The 13,717-nt window shown below is 41.6% G+C and overlaps 1 protein-coding gene across 2 annotated transcripts in view; it reads right to left on the bottom strand.

The window, feature by feature from the left end:
- The window catches only part of DPP6 (dipeptidyl peptidase like 6), a 424,225-nt gene that overhangs the window by 176,793 nt on the left and 233,715 nt on the right, over positions 1-13,717 (bottom strand). For both annotated transcript variants that reach the window (XM_075144168.1, XM_075144169.1), the window contains exon 2: positions 5,753-5,867. In XM_075144168.1, the coding sequence (XP_075000269.1) occupies positions 5,753-5,867 (115 nt within the window). The remainder of the gene's footprint in view (positions 1-5,752; positions 5,868-13,717) is intronic.

A 13,717-nucleotide genomic window follows, 5' to 3' on the forward strand; every position in this document is an offset into this window, starting at 1 on the left:
CCCAGGAGCCTCCATAAGGCATGTTTCTTGTTGAGATTCCCTTACTGTCTCCTGCAGTGGGCTGTAATAGCTGCAGTAGGTCCTATAGTGAACCATGGACAACATCAATCTCAGCCATACAGCTAGGGAGAAAACAAATAACTAAATAATCAATCAATCAATGATTTTTTAGTAAAAAATTTGGATTTACCGACCTTTCATCCAAGACATAGATAAGTCAGCGCACTCATTAAGAATGTCTACTCCATTCCTCTGGCCCCAGTGGAGACATTTACAGAGGAAGAAGTGCAATTGCGGGACCTCAGGTAGCCCACCCTCTCCTGAGCAGCAGTCTCTGAGCATGCCTTAGCAGAGACCTTGAGGCCTCCTTGGGTTCATGAAAGGAAAGGATCAAATATGTGCCACCACCTTCTTAGCAGTCGATGTCCCCTGCCCCCAGCAGACCCAGATGGCAGCTGCCAGCCAGGGCCTGGCAGCACAGCAGCATGGCAGCAGTGCAGGTGGCACAAGGACTTGTGATTTGAGTGCCAAGTCAGAAACCCACTATCCAAACAGCAAAGTTACATGCTGAGAGAACCAAGTGAAAACCGTGTCCGTTTTATTTTTAATTCAACTTTAAAGGCATGACAGGAACCCTGCGTTGGTCAGACCTTTTGGGTTCATCTGTCTGCACCTCATCCTTGAAGTCAGTGAACCCAAAAGGACATGGGCTGAACTGATAAAACCTTCCTCTCCAGAACACAAACAGAACAAAGATCCTCCAGAAACCCAGAAAACTCAAACAGAAGAGGGCTATGAGCTGACCTCCTTGCCTGTTTTGCCTCTGCAGTACCAATCCTTTCTTTTGAGATTCCTCTCAGCTCCAGCAATGCTCAGAGGCTGCTTGATGGGTCAGAAGGTTTCAGTCACCCTTAGGTGACCACCTTTCTTTCCATCATCCCTGGGGCTCAGCTACAGGTCAGTGTCAGGTGCTTTTCTCACACACCTCCTGGGCTATTGTGCATTGCAAGCACATGGGTGAGCGTGCGTCCATGAATGTCCACCTCTCGGCAGACCTGACCCAGCACACCAGGAGCTCCCTTCCCACCTCAGCATACCTGCTCGATCCCCGGGCAAACCTGAGCCCCTTTTCCCCCAGACCTCCCTGTACCCAAAAGGCAGTGGCCAGACAAGGCAAACAGGCAGCCTCTCTCCCTTCTGTAAAATCCCACTTTTTTTTTAATGGCATATAAGATACATTTATATATAACAATTGCGAACAAATAAATTACACTCCTGCATAGCTGGTCACAGGATATTTCCTTGCTCTTCCCGACTAGCAAAAGTCATACAAAGCTTAGTAGGCAATGCATCTGGCTGTCTGACAGCATGCTGTGAATTAATGCTATGCAATGACTACCTCAGTACCATCTCTGAAAAATGTTTCCTATGAATTTTGTAAAAATTTTAATGTGGAGTTGGGTGTACTTTCTTGTTTTTCAGCTAAAGGTCAGATTTGAAAGGAGGAAACTTGATGTATATCTCCAGAAAGCTTTAAATATCAGGAACAGATTTGCAAAAAGTCTTTGTTTGCCTTCATTTCCAAACAGAGGGGACTAGAAAGCAGCCTTTTCCTTAGCAAAATGTCTAATGGAATTTTGGGGAGGTTTTTTTAATCAAAATTTCTGTAGGCTTGAGCCCTCTCTTCAGCTTTAAAATGGGGGGGGGGGGTGCACACACACTTGCATAACTACAAACTTTTGCACGTGTTTATACAAATACACCCAACGCTGCTGGACGGGACCCATACAGTGCCATGTGCTGGGACAAGTGAGCAACCGCCAGTTAGGAAAGGCTCAGTCCCACACTTTTATCATTTGTAAAAATAGCTTCACATTTCTCAAAGGTGGGTGGAACGGCAGGACTCACACACACATGAAACCAGAGTCCTTCAGCGTAGGTAATTGTGTGCGTGCGGTATGCTATAGTGTAATGAAATGCAAGCGTTCACCAGTTACTTTTTGAGACTTTTTGAGAATGTTGTTCTAGAATACCAAAGGGTATACAAATCATAGAAATGTTGAAATTTTATTAGGATTTTATAAAATAAGACCTAAGCGTTAGCTAGCAATAAAGCACTGCTATTGTAATTACGAAGTCTGCTGAATGCAAAGAGCACTGTTCCCAGTTCATGAGCTAATCTTAAAGCAGGGTGAGTGACCTGCCTCTGAGAAACCCAAACCCGCAGGGATTTCAGCCTTTCTGAAGCTGAATCCAGGGTTAAAACCTTCTTTAAAGGTTTGGGCTGCTTTGCAAAAGAATCTTGAAGAGAGATATAAATCCTTTTTTTCCTCAATTATTAAATATCTTAATCAGCATCTGTTCTGCTAAGCAAACCTCCCCCATTCCCCACTCCACCATTCATTCTTGGTTTTGCAGGAGACTTTTATGGTATTAGGAAATACAACCATCACGATGCAAGTTATGGGTCCAGTTAACCACTTTTCTTTGTCTGAACACGGACTACAAGCCTGAATGCTGCACTTTATCCTATACATGCCCCAAATTACTCTCTGTAGGCATAGAATAGCATAGCATAGCATAGCATGATGTTCAGCACTGGGTTTAGAGCATCTCTGCATAGCACACCTTGGTGTTGCACTGCAAAACAGGCCTTCAAACCAACAGCAAAATACTTAGAGAAGAATGGTTTCCTAGCCAGGGAGAGGGCCAACATAGACAGGTACAAGTAAGGAATTCAGAGATAAAATTCAAAAGGATATTTGTACTAGCAGGACAGTGTCAGGTTGGACTCCAACATTATCATCAGAAGGAAGACTTAAAAATTTTGAAGTATTTGCAAGCACTGTGCTCTGCCGTGCCAGACTGCAACACTTTGCTTGAGACATTTGCAGTGAAGAGGTTTTGGGTTTTTTTTTCTGATGCCACTCTCACATTTGGCAGCAGCTCCCCATCCCACAAGCATCCACAAAACTGCTTCTCCTCCTTCTTTCCTGGTCCTCCTGTCCCTTCCTCGCCTCCTGTTCAAACATCCATCATTTATTTTTCAGCTTGACTACCAAAGGGTAAACATTTCTTCTTCCAGTGAACTATTCTGTGGCAGGTAAATGCAGATTCTGCTTCTCCTTTTGGACAGGCTCCTCTAACTTCCCCACTCCTACCTTGCTGGGGCGTGCTATCCCCAGTCAGGATCAGCAATGTAATACTTTTTTACGTTTGTCAAGCCAGCCTCAATGTCTCACTTAGCACTGGCTGGTGGGAAACGCCTGTGAAATGAGCCTCCATAGTGCAGCCTCACAACAAGCTTCAGAGCCAGTGGCCCAAGAGAAGATTAAACTCAGCTGCTACCAAGCCACAGCAGCAACCAAAGCTATCTATTTTACCCTTGGCAAAGTCTCACCATAAAGCAGGCTGCAGATCCATAATAAAAACAGAAGCAGTACTGAGCTCGGAGTTTTTGTATTTGCATGTAGAGGGCAGTTCTGAAACACCAGCAGGGAAAAAAACCAACCCAAACCCAGTTTTAGCAAAGCAGGTAATTACAAATCTCAAAAAACATGAATGGAAATTTTAGCATAGAAAATGACTTTGCATATTCCTAAGTTTTAAGCACCGAGACTCTCTCAAAGGTGCTATTTGGAGTTGTTGCTAAGTACATACTAATAACTGTGTGATTTATGTTATACACACATGTGTACGCATACACATACATACATGTGTACGCATACATACATGCTCAGTACACCTTTTCTGTCTAGGCACTTACCTGGACAACAGTACCGCAGTATCTATAGTCATAATAGCCATTAGTGATTTTATGTATGATTTTCTTATGGAGAGGTGGAAGTACGGTTCAGGAGAAGTCCTAAATGAGGTCTATAGTAGAGCCCAGAATTGAAAACAGAGCTGCTAAGTTCTCACCAGATAACATTCTGACCATCCTTCTAAAGCAATCATTATTACAAGTGCTCTTGTAAAAGGAAAGATTTGTGACTTAGACTGTATTTAGGACAGGTATGTTTATGCTTCTCCCCATGTATCCATCTATATGGAAACCTGCTCTTCAATGGAAGTGGCACCCATGGTCTCATCTATGCAGCGCGAACCACGGACAGCTTCCTGAAGCCCACAAGTATGGGTTTAGCAATCTAGGCTTCAGCATGAGTTTTTGAAAAGTCTGGTTCTGCACTTCTGTAAAATAGAAGGTGACATTTCCATACCTAATGGTAAGGGATGATATTTGTCACTGCAAATAAATGGTGCCTGATGTGAGTACAGTCCACAGACCATGCCCCAAAACATCTAAGAGATGAACTGCACTGTCCAAAGGTGTTAAATCTGAACCCTAGCGAAAGTAATTTAAATAAATGATCCTTAATTAAGTTTAACCTTAATTAATTTAATTATTTAATTACTCTGGCATGACCATTAGCTACTTACATTTACACTGAAAACTTCAGGATAGCACAAAATAAACTGAACACGGCATGACGATAAATAACCAAAAGGATAACATAGTGATTGTTTCACTCATCCTCAAATTAACTCAGTGCAGTCCTGCTTCTTGATTTATCACTGTCTGCAGTCTACCATACCGCAGGAGTGTGGGATAACAATTGTGTCAGGGCCCAGATCTGCTGAACTGCATGTCAGTTCACACGCTACGAGCTAGAAATTTCTTCCATCTCATTTTCCACTTCACTGTCTTATGTTCTTCCATTTCCTACAGTTTCATTTCTCCCTTGCCTCCGTTCCCATCCTCAGCTCTGTGCTCTCTGTCCTGCTGTCCCCGACAATCACTTGCATCTACTCATCCAAGAAGGAGCCCCTTTTCTTCTCCTCTACGTTCCTCTGCAGGTGACCTTCTGCCTTCTCCTGTGTTTTGTAGCTGCTCACCCTTTCTGACACTGAATTCTCTTTTCTATGTCTCGTCTCTCATTTCTCTCATTCGTTTGTCTTTTCGTATTCAGATCACAAGCTTCTCAGAGCCGCAAAAGCGCATTATTTCTACTCCATAGGTAGTCATGGAAATTTACAGGGCTGTATAAATATGTAATAATCAATAATCATAATGATACCTATTAAAATTCAAGCCTACCAACTCAGCAGCTACTGTAAGAGAAGTAATTTACAGAGGTTACGTGCACAGAACTTTGCTGAAACTTGGTAAGGGGATTAACTGACAGAATCCCTTATTGGGAAGTAACTAATTATTTGCTGTGGTTAAGTGCTGTCTGGCACATAGTTATCTGCAATTCCTTTGTAAAGCTGGAACTTTACAAAATCTGAACTATGGTCTGATGTAAAAATCAATACAGCTGAATGGGATGGGATTCAGGTGCCTAAGCATAGGCACCTAATGCCGTTTTAGATGCTCTAGGATATGCCACCCAACTGGCGGCTGCTGCTCCATATGGGCATGAACTTCAGCAAGTCCTGTCCCCTAACTGACTGCCCTACGTAGGTGTCTGTCACACCCTGGCACGTCTAAAATGACACTCTCCATCTATGTTTAGGCAACCAAGTTTCACCCCTGTACCTTCAGCTCAGCCGCCCTGATCTTTGAATAGAAATGTAAAACTTAAACAATCTACCTAAGAATAGCCTTGAATTCAGCTCACATCAAGCTAAAGAACAGGAAGGATGATTCCTTTGATGTTGACTTTGCAGTCAGTTTGCAATCCCTTTACCCTTGGAAATGTAAAATTACAGAAGAAAAACAGAATGAAAGTGAGTTAAAGGTTATAAATACCTGGTGTCAGGAGTATAACAGAGGTGACAATCAGGGAGCAGATAACGAGAATAACAAGTAAGGCAATTGCAATTCCTTTCCAGTTTCTCTGAGGAGGATTACTCCCCACCAGCTCCTAGAAACATCAAAGGAAAATGAACATTTAGAAAAGGCACTTAGAGAAGGAAACAAACAGCAGAATCCGAACAGCAACGTACGTCCGCAGAACCACACCATGCACCCTGCGACCGTGATGGGTGAAGCCCGTAAGCCAAATACAATTCATGCCATTATAATACGTTGTGGTATTAATTGAATCCATCCCACGTCAGATTATACAATAAATAAATACAATGCACCCATAGGATGCTCGGTAGTGTATCCCACACTTCCCACTGCCTCCTTGCGTAACAGGCACCAGCCGCCCACACCAGCACTCATCCAAACTCACTTATCAAAAGCCAATTTCCTACCAACCCTCATTAAGTCTGGGAATAGAGCGCTTTACAGTAACTTTCAAGAGACTTTTATAATAAGATGCCAGACAAGAATACAGGAAGATAAATAATTCACAGGGGCATGTATGGAGATAAAAATCAATAAGGATATCCCCATGGTGAACTTTTCTGCCTTCCCAGAAAACATCACATCTCCTCAGGCCATCTTGCATGAATTCCTAGGTTGGTAGGTCTAAGGACATGAAGATAGGCTTCACGTCTAGCATATACATTAAATTTAATCACGTCCTTAAAACTTTAGAATAAAAGCTTCATCACTATTCACTGATTAGCTGTGGTTGTACCATATGTTCTGTCTATGATGTACACAGCACCCCTGCTCTCGAGACTGAGGTTTTTATGAAGTGCTGTGTTTGCATTCACAGGATGTTAAATATTTATTGCACTTTATACCTTTCATGCTTTTTGCTGAATTCCCCATAGCACCGTGCATTAAATGTGATTGCATGCACACATTGAAGCATCTCCAGGAACTGTACGAAATATTCAGTGCCCTCCACTTTCCTGGAAGGCTGAATTCACTCTCAAGGGATCTGGCCTCACAGCCAAAACAACTCTGGATGCTCCTCCTCCTTGTCGACCTCACCAAGTTAGAATTTTTGCCTCATTTCCTGTATCATGAGGGATGGTGGGTCTAAGATAGATCTGCTGGTACTTTTTTAAAGATTCTTCTTCCTTTCTTTTTTAATTTTTTTCAGGAAAACAAAAAGCTTTATAATAGACTAAGTTCTTCTATAATTCAGAGAGTTTGTTTCACTTACTGTAGTTTTTCCTTATACACAGCAACATGACCTGAACAGGGAGTTCAGGCAAACCTCACAGTTTTGGTTTCAGAAAACACTAGAAAATACTTTTCAACTTTTTCCATATCAAGAATCCATTTCAAAGAAAAAGATAATGTTGAGACTCTCTTCCTATATGTTTGAGGATCTATCCATTACAAAGGCTATAAATCTGCAATGGAAAGCCAGGTTTGAGGTATTAAACATCTGAGGTGGTACCTGTATTTCATTATTTATTCTGGTCTGGAAAAGACACAATGGTTCTCTTCCTTCTGGCAAAGAGGGGTAGAGGTTAGCACCCCTCCCCTCCTTGCCTTCCCCTCATTTGCATTTGGCTTTCTATCTGAAATGAAAAATAATTAGAAGGAACAAATTTAGAGTTTATTATTCTTACAGGAGAAAAATCTGAAAAGTAGGTCAGGAGCCTTGAGAAATGCAATTTTGCCAACAAGCAAACAGAAAGAATATAAATACTTGCATTTTTATAGTGTCTTCACCCTAAGCACAAATACAAATGTTAGTTAATTTAGTCTTCTAACACCTTTTTTAGGAAACTCTAATGGTCCCCATTTTTCAGGTGAAGCAAATAGGCTCAAAAGAGAGTCTGTGACTTTCCTGGGGTCATATATAAATCAAGAGATAAAGCCAGGTAAAGAATCCAGGTGTTGTTAGTAAGTGGCAGAAATATTCTTCCTTTCACAGCAGGGCACGGTGGGACCAAAAGGGATGACAGGAGATCTGGGGAGAAACAGCTGGAAACCACAGTGCTTCTACCCAGCCAAGCCCTGACAGTATCTGAAGGACAGAGGTAAGATGCCGGCAGCACTACAGGACTGATGACAACAGTCACATTCCTGAAAATAATCTAACAACCCTCTCCCCGCCTTAATGGTCAGAAGTTTTAAAATTGAAAAAAACAGTTCACAGACTTGAATTAAATCTACAAACCCAGATGTAGTTCAAAAGCTTAATAAAACCTTGCATTAAGCGAGGTTTCCCCATCCCTGGGTCCCAGTGTGATAGAACTCCACACACGTGCTTAAGCTTTCAGGACATCAATACTTCACCGAATCCATTATCACATCATAATCCCATTCATTCTGCAGTCGTCCAATCAATATTTGAGCAAAATCACAACAAAAAAGACTGGGAATTTCTAGCATATCAAGAGGAGGAAAACATTATAAACAAAACTTTGGGGTTTAATACTGCAAGGAAGCAGAAAGGACGTTTTCACTTTATTTTCAAAATCCCATCAGGAAATTTCCCCTGATAAAAAGCAAGAAGAGATAAATGACATTTCTAAGAAAGGTAAACAGCTTTATTCAGCACAGGTTTGAAAAGCAGCTTTTTTGTTCTTCTTGGTCATGTGAAGTCTCTTTCGATGGAATAATTTACAGTAAATCTGCTGCACACACATTGTACCATATATATGCTAGCACTGACGTCTTAGATCTTTCCTATCTGTATTTCTGTTAATTCCAGAGGGATGTTGTTGCATCACTGTGACCAGCTTTTATTTCCAGGAGATTACAGCCCCACCACCAGTCCATGACACCCCATGCCCTTGGCAGCAAACTCCCACCTCTTCAAGAGGAGCTCCCACAGGCGGACATCAGCTGCCTATTCATATTGCTGAGGAAAACCTCTGTGCTTGGGACCAAAGCCAGGAAGGTGTTTAATTAAGCCCTAGGCAGGTACAGATTCAAGCACACAAATAATGTTGGCACCTCAAAGGGTTTTTTTTCCAATGCACAGCACAAAGCTATAATTGGCCCATTCCTGAAAGATCCCAGCTTGCAGAACACTGAGATCTAAACCGACCAGCAAGCAGATGCCCTTCGTGAACCACGTCTGTTAATCCTAAAGAGACTGCTTTGGTTTTAATACTGAAATCTGAGCATATTACACAAATTGAAATAAACCAAGCACGCACAATTTCTGCTCTGACGAAACAGATTTGATTGAAAACAGCATAAAAAGAAACATTAAAACAAAGTCGCTCATCGGTAGGAGTCACCTGCAAGAACTAACACAACGTCTGCATGACCTCCGCAAGCAAGCTAAAGCCCTTCAGCCTGGATTTTCTCCTTTTTTCCTTCGCTGTTTGTTTTCCACACCCTTCTTTCTCTTACATAAAACCTTAATTGTTTTTGGATTAGGAAAGTAAAACAGATGTTACCACAGGTTTTAACATAAGCACACTTTATTGATGCTGCATACTAAAAACTCTAAATGTTATCACTTTCATCTTCATTTATGATTGAAAAATAACGCTACCCACCTGTGAAGTTGACTTTGAAGTCATAAATCTAGACATCTACAGTATTTTAAGACTCTCAAATACAGATCTGTGATGACATATTTTCCTGCCTGTGAAAGAATCACGGCACTGACATGTTATGGATGAAGGTTGGACGTGCTCCAAGCCAAGATGCTGTCAACAAAATTACTTCTGGTATGTTTGTTTGAAACCTGCCAAAAGTGGGCCAGCATGGTGGCCATATTAGAATAATATAATAGCTTCTTAAAATAAAAACTCATCAGGCACAACTTCTTTTTTTTTTTTTAATAGCCATGTCTATATTGATAAATGAAAGAAAGACAATATAGACATCACTTGTCAAGTACTGGTATTATTCAATAAAAGCTATACATCCTAGACCAAAATCTCTGAAGAATCAACAGAGGGATGGTCACGGTGGGCCTCTTAGTCCTTTTCAATAGGGAGTTGCCACTTCTGTGCAATAACAACAAAACCTAGGCATGTTATACTGGAATATATACATTCCAGAAACATGTGCTGTGAGGGCTCTTGCTGAAGCAGGTGACACTGGACCACAGCTGCAGACAGGAGACTGAGCTCCTCTCAGGTATGCCAGTGTAAATCTGAAAGAAAAGAAAAAGAAAAAAAGACAAAAAAAGAAAGGAAAAAAACAAGAAATGAATGGTATGAAACAAAAACAGGTGTAAGATCCCTTATTGGTTTCAGATGTGGCAAGATGGGGTTTATAGCAAGGTTTTGTATGGTTTCCATACCTGCCATTCTTGCAAGCTCTGCTTCTTGCTTTTTTTTATTTGCTTCTAAATTTTAACTAAATAACCTGAAATACTAGTGTCCTGCTTTTGGCTGGGATAGAGTTAATCTTCTTCCTAGTAGCTGGTGTAGTGCTGTGTTTTAGATTTAGGGTGAGAAGAACGTTGATAACACACTGATGTTTTAGTTGTTGCTAAGTGGTGCTTTCCCTAGTCAAGGACTTTTCAACTTCCCATGCTCTGCCAGCGAGAAGCTGGGAGGGGGCACAGCCAGGACAGCTGAGCCCAATGGTCAAAGGGATATTCCATACCATATGACGTCATGCTCAGTATATAAACTGGGGGTTGGTTGGGGAGGGGTGATGGCTGCTTGGGGAAAGGTTGGGCATTGGTCGGCGGGTGGTGAGCAATTGCTTCGTGCATCACTCATTTTGTATATTCTATTCATTATTATTATTATTATTATTATTTTCCCAGCCTTTTCTGTTCTATTAAACTGTCTTTATCTCAATCCATGAATTTGACTTTTTTTTTTTTTCCTGATTCTCTGCCCCATCCCACTGGGGGTGGGGGGAATGAGCTGTTGGTGTTTGGCTGCTTGCCGAGTTGAACCACAGGCTCACAAACACAGTAAATGAAAAATCTTCTGGCAAGCTTGTCAACACACAGTTAATCGAGGAATATGTATTCTACCTTCACCTCAGGCTACATCATTCTGAATTAAAACTTTTGCCTGATGACATAACATAGCGAGTGCAATGTCTCCGGCAAGTCAGCTCACCAGTTTCAGAACATGGCCCAGAATAAAAACTTTGCTGAGAAATTAAGGTATGGGAACAGTGTTGTCCCTGGCAAAAACTCCTATGATGTAATCTTGCTGTTAATTAGTTCTTTATAACACAAAATTGCTGCAGATTATAACTGCTAAACTACAACAAATGAGATAAAGGGTAGGTAACCCATACAGTTAGATTATTAACCTTGTGTTGCAAAAAAGAAACAGTAATTGCAATGACAATGGCAGTAAACCAGATGCATTGCAGTGGTTACAGCAGGAGGTTTGCTGAGACCTCTGGTTATATTGCTGATCGATACTGCCTTACTGTCTCATCGCACTCCTCCACCTGTCTAGACCTTCTGCCTTAAATTTAGGATGGAGGTTCTTCGTGGGCAGGAATCATTTTTGGTACCCTGCCTGGCACAGTGGAAACCTCAACCACTAAAGGACTTAGGCAGTACCATAATACGGATAAACAATAATAAGCATGTAACTGCATCCTTCTCAGCTCTGAATTCAAGCTGAGTTACTTCTGTTCGTTTTTTTTTTAAGTTTACTTTCAAGTTTATTTTCTTTCCTTTCCTTCTCCTCCTCACTCGCCTCCCTCCCCTCCTGCTGCTGCAGACCACCCTGAGCTCTGCTCCAGCTGAAGCCTGATGCTGAATAGCAATTGGTTTGCAGATAGACTCGGAGAGCCTGAGCCTGAGGCTACAGTAAACTCAGTTGTTCAGGTGCTAAAGATGTCACTTTAGAGCGAGAGGAAAAAAAACTTGGTGTGTTTTTACAAATGAGGCATGGCAGGTATGTGGGCTTTCCTGTAAAACCCCAACTGAAAGATTCAGAGGGATAAAACCATCCTGCCTGCTGCGGTGACGAAAGACAACTACGTTATGTTTTTGTTCATCTTCTGTTGATAATAAATGCTTTTACTAATAGGGAGCAATGACTTAATAATAGTTAACATCTTTGCTGTCTACTCCCCAGCACCGTGACAAAAACCTTTTACCCTGCACACAATGCAACACACTGGCCTGCCCGGCATTGCTGGGAGGCTCTTTTACGTATGCCCTAAAGCCACCCCTTCTGGCACCGCAGCTCCATCTCCTCTCACAATTTTCTGCAAAGTGTGCATACGCAAATGCTTTGAGGTTGGGCATTAATGGAGTATTTGAGAGTGAGCAAGGAAAAGGTTGTATCCATAACGCTCAGCCCTTTGTAAAAATAAACCTTGCATGTTTTATGCTTTGATAGAGCTTTCAGTCTTACATGTTTCTATTACAAAGCCAATAGGAGAAAATGAATGCCATCTGCACCTTACACCTAACCGTTAGCTTTAACAGATGATGGGTCTTCCACAGTTTTAGAGCAGAAGGCACCAGATCCTCAGCTAGCATTGACTGACACAGATCATTGGCTCCGCTGGAGCAAAGCCAGTCTGTGTCAGCTACAAATGAAACCCAGAAGTGCTACTTCTAAATTTAAAAAAATCTGTAAAAATATCTAAATACAGTAATAGCTAGGATTCCTAGCTGTACTGTATTGCAGAAATGGATATTTAATAACTTCCCATCATTTTTATGAGTATTATGATGAAACAGTTTTGGATCCCCTCCAGACCTAGCAAGCCTAAAAGATTAATTTAGCATCTCTGTATTTTGAACTGGCATCTCACATGACTTTTGTACCCAAGTATAGTAATCACACTGCAACATCCTCCTATCCCCTTACAACGTATAAATAAACAGCGTTGCCATTTGAAGCATTCCCAAATTATTCCTAGTGCTTAGGGACAAAGTGGTTACGTGGAATTTCCAAAATAAATTAGTTGGGAATGTGGACTCTGAAATCCTGCCAGGAGGTTATTCTCAAGGTGACAAAAGTTCAAGCTGCAAACACCAGCTGGACCTGTTGCACCAAGCATGGCTCCAGCCAAGGGCATGGCCATCTTCTGACTCAAGGCCAGGAGAAAGCAGATGGCAATCTTGTACGTGTGTATGACACATGACGTGTGATTAGAGATGCTTTTAGCCAAGAACTGCAATGGTCTTGATTTAATGTCATCTTATTAATCTTCTTCACTTTCCCACCATCAGTTTGGTTCATTCATCTGCTGTAACCTAGTTATTTTTATAGCACCTGGCACAGTGGGACTGCGAATCCTCACAGGGGCCCTTAGCTGCTACTGTAATTCAAGTCATAATTAAAGATCCATTCCCAATAGTGACAGAGCCCATAAAATCAACAGCATTTCTTTGATTTTATTTCAGTGTTCAATATAAGCACACACATTCATCCACTAAAACAGAACCAAATAATTTCCGTGGGTGAAGTATCTGCCACGGCACCAGTAAAACTTGGTTTGACGCTTAGAATTTTATTCCATAAGAGCCTGTGTTATCATCAGATCTGTGAAAAGGCTTGGCAAGCCCAAATGCCAGAGATTATATCCCCGATCCCAGGACCCCTCTATGCCATAGCACTTGCTTAGCTCCAGTTTTTCCACGATCATGCTCTGACAGCCTGGCTCCCTCCAACCCGAGGCACAACACATGCACAGGCCTTGAAACAGTTCATACCCATGCAGAAAGCATCTGCAAAAGGTGATGTTGCCAAGGCATGCGAGGATGACATCTCTCTACTCTATTTCTTGAAGAATTACGATCTCAAGAAATGAGAAAAGAAGCTTCTCTGCAAGATATGAGAGCCTGGAGAAACCACCTCTCAGCTTTGTCGACTCCCCTAATTCCAACAAAATGCCATTCTGCTTACATTTGTAAAAAGGCAATTACAGTTTTTAGTGAAAATATATTTCAGAAAAAAAGAAAATATCATTCAATTTGTGACTCTGAACACCAAGGAAGAATTTGTGATA

Source organism: Calonectris borealis, chromosome 2 (assembly GCF_964195595.1).
Source record: "Calonectris borealis chromosome 2, bCalBor7.hap1.2, whole genome shotgun sequence".
NCBI lineage: Eukaryota > Metazoa > Chordata > Aves > Procellariiformes > Procellariidae > Calonectris > Calonectris borealis.